This window comes from Nicotiana tomentosiformis, chromosome 7 (genome assembly GCF_000390325.3).
Source record: "Nicotiana tomentosiformis chromosome 7, ASM39032v3, whole genome shotgun sequence".
Lineage (NCBI taxonomy): Eukaryota > Viridiplantae > Streptophyta > Magnoliopsida > Solanales > Solanaceae > Nicotiana > Nicotiana tomentosiformis.
The window spans coordinates 57811951-57832017 of NC_090818.1; the positions used below are offsets into that span (position 1 = coordinate 57811951).

General features: G+C 39.5%; 2 protein-coding genes across 2 annotated transcripts; one reads left to right on the forward strand and one right to left on the reverse strand.

The window, feature by feature from the left end:
• The first annotated feature begins 1290 nt into the window (after positions 1-1290).
• Positions 1291-9327, forward strand: LOC104100464 (uncharacterized). Its single transcript, XM_009607694.4, has 5 exons — positions 1291-1757; positions 3280-4216; positions 4326-4421; positions 7853-7989; positions 8735-9327. Exons 1-5 carry the CDS (start codon positions 1522-1524, stop codon positions 8895-8897), a joined length of 1569 nt encoding a protein of 522 aa, XP_009605989.1. The 5' UTR covers positions 1291-1521; the 3' UTR covers positions 8898-9327.
• An 864-nt stretch (positions 9328-10191) lies between these two features.
• LOC138895640 (uncharacterized) lies at positions 10192-15703 on the reverse strand. Its single transcript, XM_070180351.1, has 4 exons — positions 14617-15703; positions 13014-13279; positions 11201-11383; positions 10192-10218 (listed from the first exon to the last, which is right to left on the reverse strand). Exons 1-4 carry the CDS (start codon positions 15701-15703, stop codon positions 10192-10194), a joined length of 1563 nt encoding a protein of 520 aa, XP_070036452.1.
• Between the last annotated feature and the right edge of the window lie 4364 nt (positions 15704-20067).

The following is a 20067-nucleotide window of genomic DNA, read 5'->3' on the forward strand; positions in this document are numbered from 1 at the left end:
TCATCCAGTAACTGAATTCAATGATGCACGCAAGTCAATACACATAATACAAAGCTGCTCAGGGCCTTATGCCGCCGAACGGGGCTTAAATTCTTAAAACGACAAGTCGGATCGTTACATTAGAGTTAATAAACTCAATTGCATCTTCGAAAGCTCTAATCTCCTCATACTCATATTGTTTAGAAATCATTAATTCAATGATAAAAATTTATTCGCGCACAGTGTTTACACTAAATCATATCATGGTAAACTAATTTAATAAAGTGAAACAGATATTAGTAATACATGTCATGCATCTATTAACTTTGTGCAAATACTCAATTCGAGTAAGTTTTGACCTTGACTCAAACTCATAGCTATTTATACAAATCATACGAAACTTTTAATTTGTTGATATAGAGAGAGCCCGTTCGTAATATCAGATTGTAAATAGCTGATAAGTTTGAAGTGTTGAAAAATATTTTTAATTGCTGAAACTGATTTTTAAAAAAAGCATTTATATATTTGGATAAAAGTTCTAAAACGGATAATAAACAGTTAATGTATTTGCTAAAATAGTGATGTGAAGTTATTCTTTTGTCAAAATGACTAAAATATCCTTAAAAACCTTATAAAATACTACTATAAATTAAAAAGTTTCTTTGTAAAGAAAATAATGAATAATGAATATGGAATGAAGAGAAAGTTAGAAAATTTATTTTGGGAAAAGTATTTTGTGAATTAGAAAATATTATTAAGGATAAACTAGTAAAAGTCTTGGTCAAACTAAAAGTACTTATAAGCTCAAAAGTCATAAGTTGGGGTTGACCAATTTATGATATGACTGATATTTAATAAATACGTAAATAAACCAAAAAATACTTAAAAATCAGTTTGACCAATTTATAAGTTTAGCGAGATTAACATAATAGTCTTCTACGTGATAGGTGTTAGTTTGATTTCCGATACCCCATTTTCAACTCTTTATTCTCAATCCCCCGTCTAGTGAAAAAAGTTACTTACAGCAGGAGTTCCCGTGCAATCATAATTATAATATAATTTTAAAATATTACTTATTCCATCTCAATTTATATAGCATATTTGATCAAATATAAAGTTTAAGAAAGAAAAATTTAAAATTGTGATCTAAAATAACTTATAAGTATTTATGAGGTTATAAATTATTGTATTAATGAGAAATGAAAAGTTTAAAATTAACTATTTTTAAATATACAAAGATTAACTCTTTAAAAAAATAATTGTAGCACATAAAATTGGACAATAAATAACACAAAAAAATGAGAGTACGTTGCTTTAAGCATAAGCCGCCAACAACCGATAAGCACTCGTGTCATCGTTTGTTAATTGCAACCAGATCCAGTACTTGCACCACGCGCTTCACAGGCGCGTAAAAACCAACATCGTCACCGGTAACCGATTTAAATTTCCGATATCCTCTCTCTCTCTCTAACCTCCACCAAACTTGCCGATCTATTCTCTCTCCTCTCTCTCATTTCTTCGCCTGGCTTTGCGCCTTCATCCATGGGCACTACTATTTCAGTTCAATGCTTACTCACTGTACTAGTACAACTACTATTACTATCAGTCTTCAGATCAGTAGAATCCTCAATTCACACCTACGACAGAGATCCGTTTAGAGAAGTCGGAAATGCTTACCTTGTCTCCGGCGGAAGTGAAGGCGTCGCCGCCTCCCGCTTCATTCCTCCGCCGCGTCGCGCATTTCGATCCTCTGCCCACGACGGACTGTCTTATATCAGGTATCCAGTAACTGTAGATTAGTTGAGCTCAGTCACCATTCTTATTAAAAAATAATATTCTTATGTGTGTATAATTTCTACAGAAAAATTTAAAATTATGTATACTAAGAGGAATATTGCACTGTTTTAGGATCCACCTTTGTAGCTGGTTGATTCATAATTGCAAATGTATATATGTTATATACACTGTAACTACTGAGCTGGTTGATATATGCAGCAGTGGCGGAGCTAGGACTTTAAATAAGGGAGTCAAAATATAAAAAAGTAAACACATGAAGAAACCAGAGGATTCAACATATAAAAATATAAAAAAGTAAACACATGAAGAAACCAGAGGATTCAACATATAGTATATATACAACAACAATAAACCCAGTGTAATCCCACAAGTGGGAACATATACTATATATACATTAAGAAAAAAATGAACTACCTACATCGTGTAATTTTATGGTGAAGACATGTCAAATGACTCCTCTTGGACAAGAGTAGCTCCGCCCTTGTACATTGTTGTAATGTATATATGTTAGGTACATTGTAACCACTGACTTTAAATCCTAGATCCACCTCCAGCTGGTTGATACGTGATTGCTGGTTTATGTATGTATATGAGAGATTGCCAGTAAATTTTATGGAAAAAATGGTCAGATCTAAACTGATATTTGGTCTGCATGTTTTTATCAAATTTCCTGATGATCTATTGTGATGTTGGAGCGATTTAAGGAATGAAACTGAAAGATGAATTTTTGAATTGTCATGCTGAAGGCACAATCTTACAAATACAAAACTCCAAGAGATGCCATATCAAACAAGCTGGTGCCGTAGTGCCAGGGTTTCTCTCCCCTTGAATCTGAAGTTGGGAGGTTGAGTCAAGATTATAGTTAATTCAAATAGTTTGAGCAAATTAGCTACTCCCTCTGTCCCGAAAAGAATGACATGAAAAGGAGTATGAGAGTCCCAAAAGAATGTACAAGAGTCAAGACATACACATTTTTGGTGTGAATTCAGACGTTAATTGCCCGGCCCAAAAAGAAAATCACTAATTAGAAGCTATGTAAAAGTACTAGAAATCACAGACCTCTATAAATCACAAATCTCTATAGTTAAAATATTTGGAAATGTTTAAAACATCATAATCAAATGTAGAAATTGTTTGGTTCCTAAATAGTAGGAGTGCCTTATAAAATGGGACACAGGGAGTATCTTATTTTAGAGTTAGCTATGGGCTAGTTATTGAAGTTGTTTGACTGGCTTGATCAGTGCTATATTAGTAATGGAGGCCTAATATAATGGCTTGAGTGGGAAAGCGACGCTGTCAACGGGAAATATTATACAATACAGTAGAATGATTTTTCTAAATTATATGTCTGAGAGCGAGCTGAACATAGTGAATTGCACCAGCTCTCTGTGATTAGATTGTGGGAAAAATAAAACAAGCCACAGTTATCACTGTTAGTTTTTTGGCTCAGTGACATTGTTTGTAACCTATTGCATTAGTATCTGATAATTTGAACATATATAGGTTTGATAATATCACATTTTGGAGAAGTAAAGCAGCTGCAAACCGGAATCCAACTATGGCATATAATAGTGGGTTGGTTCAGATCATAATATTTGAGGCTGCAGACCGTGACAATATTGGTGGTTCACCATATAGTGGACAAAGGTCCATTTGTTGCACCGCTGATCTTGCTAAACTTGAAGGTTGCAAACAAGGGGAAGTCATTAGAACACCTTCAGCAACAGATGCTAATTGGCCGATGGTGTTGAATGTAAACTTTAGAGGAAGGCAGTTATCAGCCCAATTGAAGAAGAAGGAGGTTTACATAAAAAAGACTGGGATGTATAATCTCTTCTTCATCTCATGTGATCCTAAGCTTAAGGGAATGAAGGTGTCTGGAAGGACAGTGTGGAAAAATCCCGATGGATATTTGCCTGGTCGAATGTCACCCCTAATGAAGTTTTATGCTATAATGACCGTAGCATATATACTTCTTGCTGGAATCTGGTGTCTTCAGTATGTCAGATACTGGCAGGACGTTCTGCCGCTCCAATACTGCATCACTGGGGTTATTGCCCTTGGGTTATTGGAGATGATATTTTGGTACTTTGATTATGCTTATTTCAACAATACTGGTACAAGGCCTGTGGGACTCACGACTTGGGTTGTTATAATTGGAGCTATAAGGAGAACTGTATCACGCCTTCTTATTCTTTCTATCTCAATGGGTTATGGTGTTGTTCGTCCTACCCTTGGTGGTCTCACCACTAAGGTGCTCCTTCTTGGAATAACTTATTTTGTGGCATCTATACTGCTAAACATTACCGAATATGTTGGTACAATAAATGACATAGCAGGGCGGGCAAGAGTCCTGTTGGTCCTTCCTGATGCATTATTAGATGCATTTTTGATCTTATGGATTTTCACTTCTCTTTCCAAGACACTGGAGCAGCTGCAGGTATCATCTTACTGTTTGTATTGAATTTGTGTACAACTACATTTTGCATTTGTCTCATCTCCTTTTTTTCATACAATATCTGAGTCTCACAAGATTTTGTTTTTGTCAGGCAAAGAGGAGTTCTGTGAAGTTGGATATTTACAGACAATTTTCAAATGCATTAGCAATCACTGTCATTGCTTCAGTTGCATGGATAGGATACGAGGTTTGTATTTGATGCATATAAGTTAAATCAATAGGGTCTGTTTAATTTTGATCGCCATGAGGCTTGTTCCACAATTTTTTTGTCTTTTCTGAAGACTAAATTGTCACAATTTGGTAAACTTGTTTCTTAATGCTTTAAAGTGGCTTGAACATGTGCATATATATACCCCTTGAAAGACTTTCATGGATTGAGGTGCGGTCCACTGCGTCATGGATATGGAGTTTAAGTAGGTATAGAGATTGGTTCTATTGTGTTTTCCTTGCTTAAAAGGCTCGCTAAATGTCTTGCTGCAAATAAACTACTATTACAAAATAAGAAAGTATTTTAAAAAGTTCCTGAAGATGTTACCACATATGGAGAAAAACATCTACTGAGTAGTGAAGGCTCTTGCAGAATGTTTACTAAAGTAATTCTCTAGAGTTTTTTTGCATTCTGCAACCCAAATATTTGTACCCGCTGTACTTTTGCCTCCTATTCTCGTTTTTCAATCCATTTTTCCATAACCTCTTTTTGCTTGCAAAACCACCAATATGCTATATATCTGCTCAAAATGTTGACCAGATTAACGTGGAAATACTACCCCAGAAAACTAGTTTCACCACATCTATACCCAGATCATCATCTGTTCTCTCCACGATTACCCTTCACTGCATTCAAGATCCAATTGGGAGAAAAGAGATAGAAGACATGGATTAACTTTTGAGATGCTATTAGAGTTACGAAGAATGAAATTTGTTTTTATTGGGTAGTGACCCTTCTTCTCTTTGGGAAATTTTTACATGTCAAAACCTAGCATTTAGTAGTTTTACGAGAAAATAAAGAGGTTGGCGTGATATTGTTAAAAGAAAGGACAAATGATTTTGTGAAAAGTACAAAAAAGAGTGCATACCTTAAGGGTGGCATCTCGTTCACTAGAAATATGTGCTATCACGACACTCATCAATGTTTCTCTTTGTAGCGAATGATTTTAGATTTATGTAATAGATGAAGTGTATGGTTAATGCTTTAAAAAACTTAGAGATTGTTCTTTCTCCTAACTGATCAGACTACCGCTTCTCTGCTGTGACCTCCTGAAATCATCAAGTCAGTATTTTCATGAAATCGAGAAGAATATTAATGACACTTCTCTTGGAACCTTCTCTGCTGTGATTTCCTGAAAATACCAAATCGATATTTTCGTAAAATCGAAATATTAATGACATCTCTCTTGTGACTTTTTTTTAATAGATAAATAACTCTTAAGACTCGTTCTTTTCTTCTCTGCTTATTTCTGTGAGTTACAAATACAGCAGGAGCAAACTCCTTGCGCTGCCTCACTGTCTGTGCATCCTCTAGTTTCAGTCCTTATCCAAAATTGAGCACAAAGAAGTCGCAAAAGTTTTCTCGTCTATGCAAATGCTGTTTCTGTTTCTGGCATCTGTTCACAGAGGTGAATGATGTATATGGTTGAGGAAAAGACATCGTGAAATAGAACAAATGTTACATTCCAATAACACATCACTGATAATCCATTTAGAAATATAAACTGTTGACGACATAATTAAGTAAATAAAAATATACTTTCTCTAAAAGTTTAAGTTTTTAGATCATTAGATGAGATGGCCACACACTTCAACATAGATCAGAGCTAGGCCCATCACAATTCTTGGCTATCCGATGTTCGGCCCTCATATTATGTTGTCCGCGCTCCAATTGGCAGGCTTGGGCGCGCAAAAGTGGGGTGGGGGAGGAGGGGTTTGTTGAGTTCCCCTACATCGGTTGTGGAATGTGGATTTGGTCTCCTTTTATAGTCTTGGGCAATTCTTCATCGCATGAGCTAGATTTTGGTGTTGAGTTAGACCCAAAGTCCATTTCTTATCATGGTATCAGAGCATGCAGAGGTCCTGAGTTTGCATCTCACCGCCACCTATTAGGTGGGGTGGAGCGTGGGGAGTTGAAGACATAATTAAGTAAATAAAAGTGTGCTCTCCGTGTATCATCTTAAGCATTTAGATGAGATGGTCACAAACTTCAACATAAATTGATGCATAAGTGAAATTTGAACTGTGTAGTTATTATCAGGGTAGTTACTGAAAATTATTTCAAATCTCTTGTGCTTTCAACACAATGCCACCTAAGAGACGAATAAATTCTTTCAGATAAGTGAACAATTGTTGACTTATCTCTGGAAGATACTCAGGTCATAATTTCTCATAGGAATGGTGCATTTAGAACGCGATTTCGGGCATTCTAGGCTAACTAATTTAGTGAAGCGGAAAGGAGAAGCTAGAAATCTCTTATACGGAACAATACGGTCCCGTTGTTTTGATTAAAGCTTGTTAGTTGGCTGTGATTTTGCCTGGAAAAGGCTTGGGTAGGGTCAGTTTGTTTGGCGCTGAGAGGCTGTCATCGACTCAGAAGAATTCTTGAAGAATTCCAAGAGACGTTGTAAAATCAATAGTAGTCAATAAAGCTAATATATTTCACCTGAATTACTAGACTTTTTATCTTTTGATAGCCAGAGAGTATTGAATTAGAAGTAACCGAAGATTTCATTATTGTCTCGTTGTCGCGCTCTACTATTTTACCTGTTTACTATGAGCTATGCAACTTTGACATAGTAATTAATTCTAAAGGGGGTTCTCAGTAATTTTTATTTTAAGGGGACTTGGCAATGTTGTTTCAACAGATCTGAAATGTGTGCAAGTTTTGGGGTAATTTCTTGATTTGTTAAAGGGGAAAAAAAAGAGAATATACTGTTCCAGGTAATCCAAAAAGAATTAGTAGTTTTCTTTTGTCATGACTACTTTGTACCCTAAGTTTCAGCATTCAAATGTATTTTGTTTAGGGGAAAAAAGAAACCGGTTCCATAGTATTTCTTCTGTCAGCCAGCTAACTGGAAGTCTTTTATTAATTTGCACTACAATTTGCTCACTAAAGATGCATTGCCAAGTAAGCTGTAAGTAGTGTATGCCCTTGTGGTTGCTATTCTTCTTCAGGGAGGGAAACTCATTGTGTCAGACCTTCTCCTTGAAGGCTCCTTCTATGGCCTGTTGACAAGAGAGGGATAGCCTAGTCGAAAAAACCCTCCACTTACAACCCTGAGATTGGGGGTTTGATTCTCCACGTGGAAAAGCCACTGTTGGCAACTGGAGAAATGGGGGCTTTATGGGTTCGTATTTACTGCATCAATAGAAAAGAAATACCGATTTGTTTGATCTATGGCACCAGTAATCGCCTGGGAGACGGAATTCGTTTTAGAAGAAGCTTTACTGCTGTTACCAACTCCATTTGGTTGGTATATTCTCTTTCATTTTTCCCCATCATCATATCCAAGTATTCTGAATAATATGTATGCTGAATGTTGATGGCCTTCCCTTTAATTCTGGATGAATGTTGTGGGGATTCTTGCAACCTGCAAAATCTTACTTCATCTAGTTCCTTTCCTGCAGGTTTACTTCAAAGCAACAGATCCCTTCAATGAGAGGTGGCAGGGAGGTTGGATCATCACTGCTTTCTGGGATATTCTTGCATTTGGACTGCTGTGTGTCATCTGCTACCTATGGGCACCATCTCAGAGCTCTCAACGGTAGGTATTCTGGAACAATTATAAGTAGCCTTTGTTCTTTTATCTTGCGTAATCAAGTAAAGCATTTGGTGAAGGAAGAGAAAATATGGTTAGGTATTTATTGCCTGAAAGATTGAATGCAACATACAGATTATTTTGAAAAAGAGAATGCATCCCATTGTTGAAGTATGTGACCATCTCATCTAAAAGCTTAAGCTGCTAGAGAACACACTTTTATTTACTTAATTATGTCTTCAACACGCCCCACTCATGTTCGGGCTTGATCTTTTTGATGAGCCAAGCACGTGGAAATTCTTTTTGATATTGGGTGGCGGTGAGACTCGGACCTTGCCTGCTCTGATACTATGCTGAAGTGTGTGACAATCTCATCTAAACGCTTAAGTTGTTGGAGAGTACTTAATTATGTCTTCAACACCTATATCCAAAAGCTCACAACTGCTCCATGTTTTTCCAGACACAATATCGATTTTGGATCTTCCAACTGTTACCAATCTCTAAAACTTACCATTTCTCAAAAGTTACCAGTCTTTTAAACTGTGGCAATTCATCAGGGTAACAATACAGCGAAGCTAGTTTTGCATGTTGTTGGAAGGCAGAAAATTTCTTTTCTCAAATTACAGCCAGACATTTTAACTAGATGCGAAATGTTTTAGAGTGTTTTTAAGATTCAGTTTTCTGGATTTTTATACCCTTCAACCTTTTACCATTTATTGCTTTTGACTGACGCACACAATTTTCATTCTAGTTATGCATACTCTGATGTGAGGGGTGAAGAGGACGACGAAGAAACTGAATCCTTATGCAAAGAAACTCCTAAAGGTGACATCAGTCTTATCAAAATGGATAGGAAGGAAGGTAGCGACAGTTCAGATGTAGAAGATGATATTCAAGAGGGTAAAAGGGAATGACTGGTGAAGTTGTTTGAAAGCTCGCTTTAAAGAGATCAATACCAAGATGAAGATCCACCAAACAGAATGATTGGCTCTGCTAAATGCATACTTCATAAATTAATTCATTGAATTTTTATTGAAGAGTGTTGCACGATTTTTGACAAACCACAGAAAAAAGAAATGTGTACATGGTTTGATTTGTCAAGAAGATGTTCATTTGAAAAATGAAAGCTGGAGATGAGCTGTGTCATACTTCGCATTGTAAGTAAGTAGTGACCATTTTTCACCTCACGTGTGAACTTCATATGTATTGTTCATTTCTAGAAGAATTTGAAAAATGCTTTCCAAAAAGGTCAACTATTTGAGGGACCATCTCATATTTAGTGGCAGTTTTGTTCAGTCATTCTATCTAAAACTTAAGGGTGAATCAGTTAAATGCGGTTGTTTACATGTTTGTCTTTTCTTTTCTTTTGTTCCTGTAACATTGAAAAATAAGTTGATTATGCAAAACTCTTGTATATTTGTAATATAAACTTGTATCTTAATGTTTTCCACACATAACTTGACATTTTAAAGTAGTTTAAAGTTTTTTTTAATTGATAATGGTGGTGTTAGAACCAACTTGTGTGCACACTTCAACTATTGGCACTTGCTACCTTCTACCTGCATAGATACTGAGATACTCTTGCACTAATGCCAAAGTAGATAAGATAAATTACCTAGCGTGTAGCTTAAAGTTTCTTTTTTACTGTCGAAGAAAAATGGAGAGTGAATTTTATCTTTGATTTTTAAATTAATAGGATTGCCGGAAGTATTTTTTATGCTAGTTGGGTTAGGGCATCAGGATGCTCGGACTTCTCCGAATTTCTGAACAGAAAATTTCAGTGGGTCTCCCTTTTAGGGTTGGTGTTTAACTTTTATCCTTGTTTTTTAAAGTTGTGCAAACATAGACCCGTTCGGCAGAATTTTTCCTTATTATCTCCATTTTCTCTTTGAATGCCACAAACCCTTTCTCCTCTAAACCCCAACTCTACAGCCACCTCAAAAATCCAATATGACGGCTCTAGTCAACCAATGCATTTGATCCAGACCAACAACTAAAGACGAAAATGACACAGTCAAGCCTACTGTAGAGAAGAAGAGAGAAAATATCAAGAAAAGAACAAAACTATAGGAACTTTCATTTCAGCTGATGCTCAATTAATTCTCATGCAAATTGATAAACAAAACTTCATAAGTAATGAAATTAAGCACTAGAGATATACTTCCCCGTCGAGCTGTTCAAGTTTTGGTTTGTTGTATAGCTAATGCTTCAGACACCATTAGCACCAGGAAATCCCTACAAGATTCAGAAACTTGAGTCTTCCAATAATAAAAGATTAATATTCGAGCACTCCGATAAACTTGTGAGTAATTGACAAATATAGACAAGTTTTACCAATCCAACAAGACTTGTGAACAACTTATGAACAAAATAACACGAGATAAATTTTGCCTATTTTGTAGAACTAGCGAGCAATTTGTACCAATGTTATGCCCGCCAAAAACAAGTTGCATTAAAGTCATACTCGCCTGTCATAACTTGTGAACAAGGCAAGTTTTGCCCATTCGGCAGATCTTTATGAACGGTTTGTGCTAAAGATACGATCCACCTGACATAACTTGTGAACAACATAAGTTTTGTTACGCGGCGCCTTCTTGAAGTTCCTTGGAAGGACGACGTAAGGCTAAGCAACCGATGTCAGTGCGATTGTTGTCTGCCAACTGAGGTCCCCTCCGTACGCTAGACAAGATTGTCAGTGCCGTACGGGGAAACCAATGTCGTGATCAATTGAAAGAGAGTAGAAAAGAGAATTGAGAATGAAAGAAAACTTGATTGCATTGAATGAAAGCTATTACAGAAAAACAACACGGTGTCGGGGGACAGAGACACCAGTACAGAGAATTATTTGCTTGCTTGAAAGTTTGATTGCTTGGTCCCCCTTAATAATGCTTAAAAAAAATAAACCAAAGTTACATGACTAGACCTATGAAAGCTGAAAAATCACATTTAAAGAAAATGCAGTAAAACTACTCTATATTTACGATGAAAAGGACTTAGTCTTCTACAAAGCAGAAATAAGTCCGTTGGCAGCAACTTTGTCTTTAGCATCAGGGTCTGCGCGTGCGGCATTGTCTGCGCGCGCGGCGCTGTTGGCATCTGCCTGTGGCTGGGCGCTGGCGATGGCTATCGGTGGGGCGACAGAGGCACATGCGCGCTTGTCACTTGGAGCTGCCGAGACCACGGGGCCGACCGTGGCGACGGACGTTGGGAAGCTTGCCAGGACGCCACGGGGCGCGTCCAAGGGGTCATGGGGCATGGCTGGAAAGCCGCCCATGACATTCTCCCCCACCTGAGTTGGCGACGTCCTCAGCGCCTTCCTTGCAAGGTAATCATCAATCAGGCTCTTGTAGTCTTTGAGTTTTGTTCCCCTCTCCCAAGTATTCTCCTCTGCATCACATCCCTGCCATTTCACCAAGAACTCCTGGTGATCTTTTCTTAAGGCGTGAATCACTCGATCATCAAGAATAGCTTCAGCACGCCTTTTCCCGGTTGAATTGGGACCTTGAATACTTGGTATTGTGAGTTGGCTTCGTGAAGGATCCTCCATATCTTCCCGAAAAGGTTTCAGGAGACCGACATGGAAAACAGGATGGATTTTCCACCAAGCTGGGGTATCCACCCGGTATGCAACTTTTCCAATGCGCCTTTCAATGGACAAGGGTCCAATATATTTTTGCAATAGGCGAGGGTCATGGACCCCTGCAAACAAGTACCACTTTGGGATTTTGACCATCACTTTGTCTTCCACTTGGTATTTAACAAAGCGGCGATTCTGATCAGCATGCCTCTTCATCCGCTTTTGGGCTTTGACAAGATAGCTCCGCACTATCTCCAAATTTTGCTTCCATTCTTTTGAGAAGCTAGCAGCCCGAGGAGATTTTGACATGTTTGGTGCGTTCATTGTGTGTGGGAGTAGCGGTTGCTGTCCGGTAATAATTTCAAAAGCGCTTTTGTTGGTACTTGAGCTCTTTTATGAATTGAAACACACTTGAGCATCATCCAGAAGCTTTACCTAGTTCTTCTGTGATCCAGTCACAAAGTGCCAGAGATATTCCTCTAGCATGCCCTTGAATCGCTCCGTCTGGCCATCAGATTGTGGATGAAAACTTGAGCTATGACTCAATTTTGACCCGAGACACTTAAAGAATTGGGTCCAAAAATTGCTAGTGAAGCGTGAGTCGCGATCACTAACAATGTCTTTAGGTAGGCCCCAATATTTGACGACATGAGAGAAGAATAGTCGAGTTGTATCTTCTGCTGATATATATTGTGGGGCTGCTATAAAGGTAGCATACTTGAAAAATCGATCCACCACAACCAAGATAGTTGTGAGATCTCCGACCTTGGGCAATCCGGTGATGAAGTCCAGGGAAACACTTTCCCAAGGTCTTTTTGGGACAACTAGTGGTTCCAAGAGCCCTGCCTGCGTCAAGTGGTCTGACTTATCCTTCTGACATACTAGACAAGTCTTCACATACTGAGCGACGTCATCGACCATTTGAGGCCAATAATATGCACGGCGAAGCAATGCCATGGTGCGTTCCTCACCGGGATGACCGGCCCACAAAGTATCATGGCATTCCGCCATAAGAGCCCTTCGCAGATCTCCTCCTTTAGGAACATAAAGTCGGTTCCCTTTCACTTTCAGGAAACCATCTTCGGTGTAGAACTGGCGAGTCTTGCCCTGTCCTACCAAATCAACCAAAATACTGTGCAGCAGGATCCTTGATGAGTAGATCATGTATCTGGTCTTTTATGGTGGTGGTTACTTCGCTTCCCTTTAGGGTGGCGAGTACACACATCGATGCTAGATCAGCTCTCCGACTGAGTGCATCAGCAACATGATTGGTCTTCCCACTTTGGTACTCCAGGTTGAAGTGAAATTCCGCTAGGAGTTCCTGCCACCTAGAATGTCGTCCATTCAGCTTTGGCTGGGTCATGAAATGGCTAACGACTGTGTTGTCTGTCTTGACCACGAATGGGGCTCCCAGTAGATAATGCCTCCAAAGGCGTAAGCAATGAACGACAACCAATAATTCTTTCTCATGGGCGGCATAGCGCCGCTCTGCATCCTTCAGTTTTCGGCTCTCGTATGCTACGTGATGCCCTTCCTGTAGCAATACTCCACCAAGTGCATAGTCGGAGGCATCCGTTTGCACTTCGAATGGCTTGGCTAAGTCAGGGAGGGCCAAGACTGGGCTACTAGACATAGCCATTTTCAATGCGTCGAAAGCCTCTGCCCGCTTGGGGCCCCAATCCCACGGTGTGACCTTCTTGAGAAGTTCTGTCAGCGGCACTGCAATGAGGGAGTAACTTTTTACAAAACGTCGATAGAAGTTGCATAGGCCAAGGAACGACCTCAAGGCGTGGATATCCTTAGGAGGCGGCCATTCTGTGGTGGCCTGAATCTTCTGCTGGTCCATCTTGATCCGCCCTTCCTCGATGACATGTCCGAGGAAGTCAATTTGTTTCTGAGCAAAGGAGCACTTGGATAGCTTCGCATATAATTCGTGCTCCCGCAATCGGGCTAGGACCTTCCGCAAATGCTCCAGGTGTTCTTCCAGTATCTGGCTATATACCACAATGTCATCCAAATAAACCACGACGAATTCATCAATGTATTCTCGGAAGACTTGGTTCATCAAGGTGCAAAATGTGGCTGGCGCGTTAGTCAAGCCAAAGGGCATAACCAGGAAGTCGTACGACCCATATCTTGTCACACAAGTCGTCTTGTGCTCATCACCCTCTGCAATCCGAACTTGCCAATAACCTGTCCTCAGGTCTATTTTGGTGAATACCGTCGCACCACCCAGTCTATCAAACAAGTCTGCCATTAGCGGAATATGGTACTTATTTTTCACGGTGATTTTTTTAGACCCCGGTAATCCACGCAGAGTCGTAAACTACCATCATGTTTCTTTTGGAATAGCACAGGGGACCCGTATGGGGACTTGGAGGGCACAATGATCCCTGTGTCTAGCATTTCCGTTAATTGTCTCGGAAGCTCGGTGAGTTCGGGTTGTGACATTCTGTACGACGCCCGGGCAGGTGGCTTCGCACCCGGCACCAACTCAATCTCATGGTCCACAGTTCTCCTAGGCGGAAGATGCTTTGGCATGTCTTGTGGCATGATGTCTTCAAATTCATGAAGCAACTCCTTCACGGGTGCAGGAATGGGACCCGATGAGCGTTCTATATCTTCCATGCAGAGGGTAGCCAGGAACGTGGGTTCATGTCTTTTTACCCCCTTCTTTAACTGCAAGGCCGAGATGTTCTCAGCGGCCATCTTCATGGGAATGCACAGAATAATGCAGGGCTTAGCTCAATTTTCTCCCATCATCAGTAGCAAGTCTGTATACGGTATGGGCATGGTATTGGTCTGTCTCAGGAATTCCAACCCCATTATCAACTCGAAGTCATCTATGATCACCACGCGCAGGTTGAACTTTCCTTCATAAGGGCCAAGTTTCACCGGTACTTCTTTGGCTATTCCACCCACTAGCTGAGGTGGTGAGTTGATAGCCTTGACACGACCTTTGCCCTTTCCTACAACTAGGCCAAGGCGCACCACCTGAGTCGAGGCTAAGTAGTTGTGGGTAGCACCCGTGTATATCATCGCCCGAATAGGCTTGCCATTTACCTTCATGTCAACGAACATTAAGGTCCTCTCTTGATGAGGAGGAGTCCCTTTCTTGGCGATTGGACAGGGGTCCTTCTTCTTATGGATACCAGCACTGGTTCCCGCTAAGGGCTCAGAAATAGATCCAACAATGGCATTGAATGCACAAACTGGTCCGGTCTGGTCCGCATCATCGGCATTGTCATCCGTCCCATCCTTAAAAGCTTGATGGGCGTTCATCTGTGCATGTGGGCATTTATTATTCCAATGTGGTCCGCCGCAATGACGGCATCCTGAGGGGGGTTTCCTCCCCCGATCATTGTTGCTAGATGCAGCGCTAGTACTGCCTGAGGAGGGAGCCTTAGATTTGGTTGCACTCCGGTCTCCTCCACTTCTGCTAGGGCCACCAGTGTTCGGCTGGCCTCCTTTGAATCCTCCTCGGACAGGCTGTTGAGACCTGTCCTTCCGGGCTTTCACTTGATAATCCCCAAGGCACTCTGCTTCTTGGATTGCCTTAGGTAACGTGTCTACCCTTTGTCTTTGAAACTCCATGCGGGCATAAGGTTTCAACCCTTCCAGGAAGGTGAAGAGTTTGTCTTTGTCCCCTATATCGCGGATGTTTAGCATGAGCGTAGAGAATTCCCGCACATAATCCCGCACTGATTTGTTCTGGCAGAGCTCCCGTAGATTTCTCCTAGCATTGTACTCAACATTTTCGGGGAAGAACTGTAGGCATATGGCTACCTTCAGTTCTGCCCATGTCTCGAGGGCATCTTCACCAGCCTTGATGGCTTCGTATTTCACCCGCCACCAGAGTTTGGCATTATCCTGAAGATACATGATAGCAATTGCTACCTTCTTAGCTTCTTCTAGGCCCCCCACGACATCGAAGTATTGTTCGATGTCGAAGATGACGTTTTCCACTTCTTTGGCATTCTGAGCTCCACTGTATGGCTTTGGCTCAGGAATTTTCAATTTTTGGGCCACATGGGCGAGGTTCACAATACCCCCGATTTTGTTTCCACCTCCTCGAAGCAGGCCTTGTAAAGCAGCATTGACAACGTTGAGCTGGCCTGTCAAGTTGTCTATAGTTTGTTGCATGGCAGTCACCCTGTCTGCCTCTTATGCCCTGTTGGCTAAATCCTCGGCGCGCTCCTATTGGAGGACCTCAAATTTACCAAAAATTTCGGCTGCCTCTGTGGCTGCCGTTTGCCGGTCTCCTTCAGAGTCGCGACTGATGTTTTCTATGTCAACTTCGGCCTGGATCAGTCTGCGGTCCAGGTCTTCCAACCTTTGCACTAGGCTGGTCTTTAGGTCAGGCACCATTTCCACGATGGGCCGTAATACGTCAACCGTTCCCTTAAGGGTCGCGATGCGATTCCCATAATTCACCATGGTCAGAAATGGTGGTAATTACAATGTAATCTCTCATCTGATGTCGAGCCTAGGCTATGATACCAACTGTTACGCGGTGCCTTCCTGAAGTTCCTTGGAAAGGCGATGTAAGGCTAAGCAACCGATGTCAGTGCGATTGCTGTCCGCCAACTGAGGTCCCCTCCGTACGCTAGAGTAGATTGTCAGTGCCGTACGGGAAAACCAATGTCGTGATCAATTGAAAGAGAGAGCAGAAAAGAGAATTGAGAATGAAAGAAAGCTTGATTGCATTGAATGAAAGCTATTACAGAAAAATAACACGGTGTCGGGGGGGAGAGACACCAGTACAGAGAATTGAGACACCAGTACAGAGAATTGTTTGCTTGCTTGAAAGTTTGATTGCTTAGTCCCCCTTAATAATACTTAAAAAAAAAAAACTAAAGTTACATGACTAGACCTATGAAAGCTAAAAAATCACACTTAAAGAAAATACAGTAAAACTACTCTATATTTACAATGAAAAGGACTTAGTCTTCTACAAAGTAGAAACAAGTCCGTTGGCAGAAACTTTGTCTTTAGCATCAGGGTCTGCGCGCGCAGCGCTGTTGGCATCTGCCTGTGGCTGGGCGCTGGCGATGGCTATCGGTGGGGCGATAGAGGCACATGCGCGCTTGTCGCTTAGAGCTGCCAAGACCACGGGGCCGACCGTGGCGACGGGCATTGGGAAGCTTGCCAGGACGCCACGGGGGCGTCCACGAGGTCATGGGGCATGACTGGAAAGCCGCCCATGACAGTTTGCATGTCCTGGAAGACTTGTGTACCCAAGTCCAAAGTTATGTCCCAAGGCTATTTTTGCATAATTTCCTCAAATGGGGACAAATTCAAAGGGAAATTGATACCGGATGACAACTTATAATAGAAATTGACAATTGTTTTTGCTTTAGATTACATTGGCAAAGGCAGCCAAAAAAATTGGCATTGTATAGCCAAATCCCAAAAAAACCTAATTCCCTATTTATTATTTATTCTCTCTCACCATACTCGTTTTTCACTATTCTCATTGCCATCTCTCTCCGATCTCTCTTTTTTGATCTCTCATCTGATTTCAACACGGACAAAAAATAATAAACCAAGAACTATCACCATCCTCATTTCTCCTCTCCAAGCGATTTTATCCATGAAAAACCTCCGCTAATATTTCATTGCTACTTTTGCTATTTTTAATCAGCAAAGCAACCCCACTTACTTCGGCCATGAGTCATTGCCGCGACATGTTGCTAGATGTTCCCTCTTTTTTTTTTTTCAAGAGGCAGTTTTTAATTTTCTTTTTTTCTTACCGCTTCTTCTCTTTTTTATTTTATTTTATTATTGTAATGGTATTTTTGTTTACGATAGAATGATTAGTGGCTATGGTATTTTTGTTGTAGTGATGCTGTAGATAATGTGTGATATAGAAAATATGGGTGTTTGAGGCGGTGTACATCTGTGTATATCACCATATATACCTATATGTATATCATGTAGTATAGCGTGATATACATTGTTATATGTGTGATTTATCCTATATACAATGTGATAATTCATCCGTTTCAATTTAGATGAGGTAGTTTGACTCGACACGGAGTTTAAGAAAAAAAAAAAGTCTTTTGAAACTTGTGATTTTAAAAGCTTAAGGGGTAAAAGTTTTGTGGGGTCATAATATTTGTGTGGTTATATAAGCTTTTTATTAAGGGTAAAATAGGTAAAATGAAGAGTTTAAAGTGAATTATTTTCAAATTTAGAAATGTGTCATTTATCTTGGAACACACTAAAGAGGAAAGTACCTCGTCTAATTTGAAACAGAGGCAACATATATTATCAGAAATTTGTTAGATTGTGGACTATTTTTTATATACATTTTCATATATCACAAACAATATATTTTGGTATACATTTTATTATTATGTTATATATTGTGATGTACAAACAATATAATTTTTTGTATGTTATACACTTGTATATACAATAGATAACATATATACGACAAAAAATACTTGTTATATATATGGGGATATACACTTAGATATACAATAGATAAACGTATATACAACAAAATATACACTGATATATACATGGGGACAAATTCCTCTTGGATGAAGACTTCTTTCCCATCTTCTTCCAAGTTTCATCTAAAACAAAGTCGCTCATATATTAAAAGTAAAAGACCCAATGCACATTATTACCTAAAAGAACGATGACAATAAAACCTAATAAAGTGATTAACGAATGAGTAAAATAAGATAGAGATTTGGGGTTAAATTGAAATAATCTGGAGAAGAATTTCGGGAAAAAAAGAATAAAACCGTTATAATAGAGAGAGAGAGAGAGAGAGAGAGAGAGAGAGAGAGAGAGAGAGAGAGAGAGAGAGAGAGGTGGGAAGATATGCACGTTGATGAGCTATATTTTCAGGCTAAATAACTTTGGCTATAAAATATCAAATAATTATATTAAAAATTTAAAGTTGGGCTAAAGGGTGCAAATATCTATATATATGACTTTTTTTTCCTGCCAGTTACTTAGGTGCACTGTCACCCGATGCTAAAATTTCAAATTCAAACATCAACATGAAAGTATTGAGACCACAAGGCTTTTTTGGGCCCAAAAGTATTGATAGAACCAGCCTATAGCTTCATAACTTCAATGTACAAATCCAACCACCACAAAAAAAGAAAATATGTAAAAGCCTATACATACTAGGTAAAAATTATGCTAGTGGATCTCTTTAGGATCACTGTTTAAATTTTGGCTTCGGTTATGTAAACTTCAAACAAATATTGTATTAATTCTTCATCTCAGTTTTATAAGTCTAAATCATAGTAGCTCATGACTTGTACTACCAGTCATTGGGATAGTTGTACTGAATTCTTTCATAGTTTTATTAATAATATTGACGATTCCTCGTTATAGCTGTAACTTATACTATTTGGCTTATCTAGCGGGTTGGGTTAGATGTCATCACCACTTGGTGGGATTTTGGGTCATGACAGAGGCATATGCAATTCATCAATAGTTCAACAGATACCGATCGATCACATAACATACTAGTGAGTGGAAGGAATTCAAAAAGATACACTTCAAGCTAAATCAATATCGCACGATAAGGAAAGAAAGATGAAAAATTTATCCTAAATGCCCTGTAGCCTCTCGAAGATAGGTATGGATGTCATCAAACCAATCTGCAAGACTCTACTAGACACTTGATCATGACTCGTAGAACCTATGAACCTAGAGCTCTGATACCAACTTGTCACGACCCAAAATCATACTAGTCATGATGGCACCTAACCCAACCCGCTAGATAAGCCAGTTAACAATAACACAATCCAAATGAGATTAATTAGAAACAAATGATTAAATAACTGAACTTTTATACAATAACCCAAGGACTGGTAGTACAAGTCATGAGCCACTAAGACTTAGATTTACAAAGTTGAATTGAAATAATTACAATATCTGTTTGGAATGTACATGAATAGAATTCGAATCTGAAACTACCAAAGACAATTGATAGCCATAATTGGAATGCGGGTACATCTTCAATGCCAGCTCCCACCATACACAACAACAGCAACTCTAAGATCTGCACGCAAGGTGCAAAAGTGTATTATATATGAGTACAACCGATTCCATATACTCAATAAGTATCCTAACTAAACTCGACGAGGTAAAAGAAGCAATAAATATAAATGATACTCACCAACACCTGTACACTTCATACTTTCAACAAGTATAGAACAAATATATGATCAAATCAGGAAATCTCAGGTAACGCCACTCCGATGCTCATAATTCTTTGTTTTTAAAGTGTTCTACTCAGTCAACACTCCAGCATATAAAGAAGATACGCAAGTAAATTAGGGAAACAATCACGAAAATTGCAAGTAAATATGAAATGCAATAACCAAGTATTAGTCCGTTGTGGCGCGTAATTCGATCGAATAATAATAAGCCAATGAGCCCTGTAACGTCGTGCAACCTGATCCAAATATAGTAACCAGCTCTCCCAGAGCTCACATCAACCAGAAACACGTCGGTTTCTCACAATCCGCGTG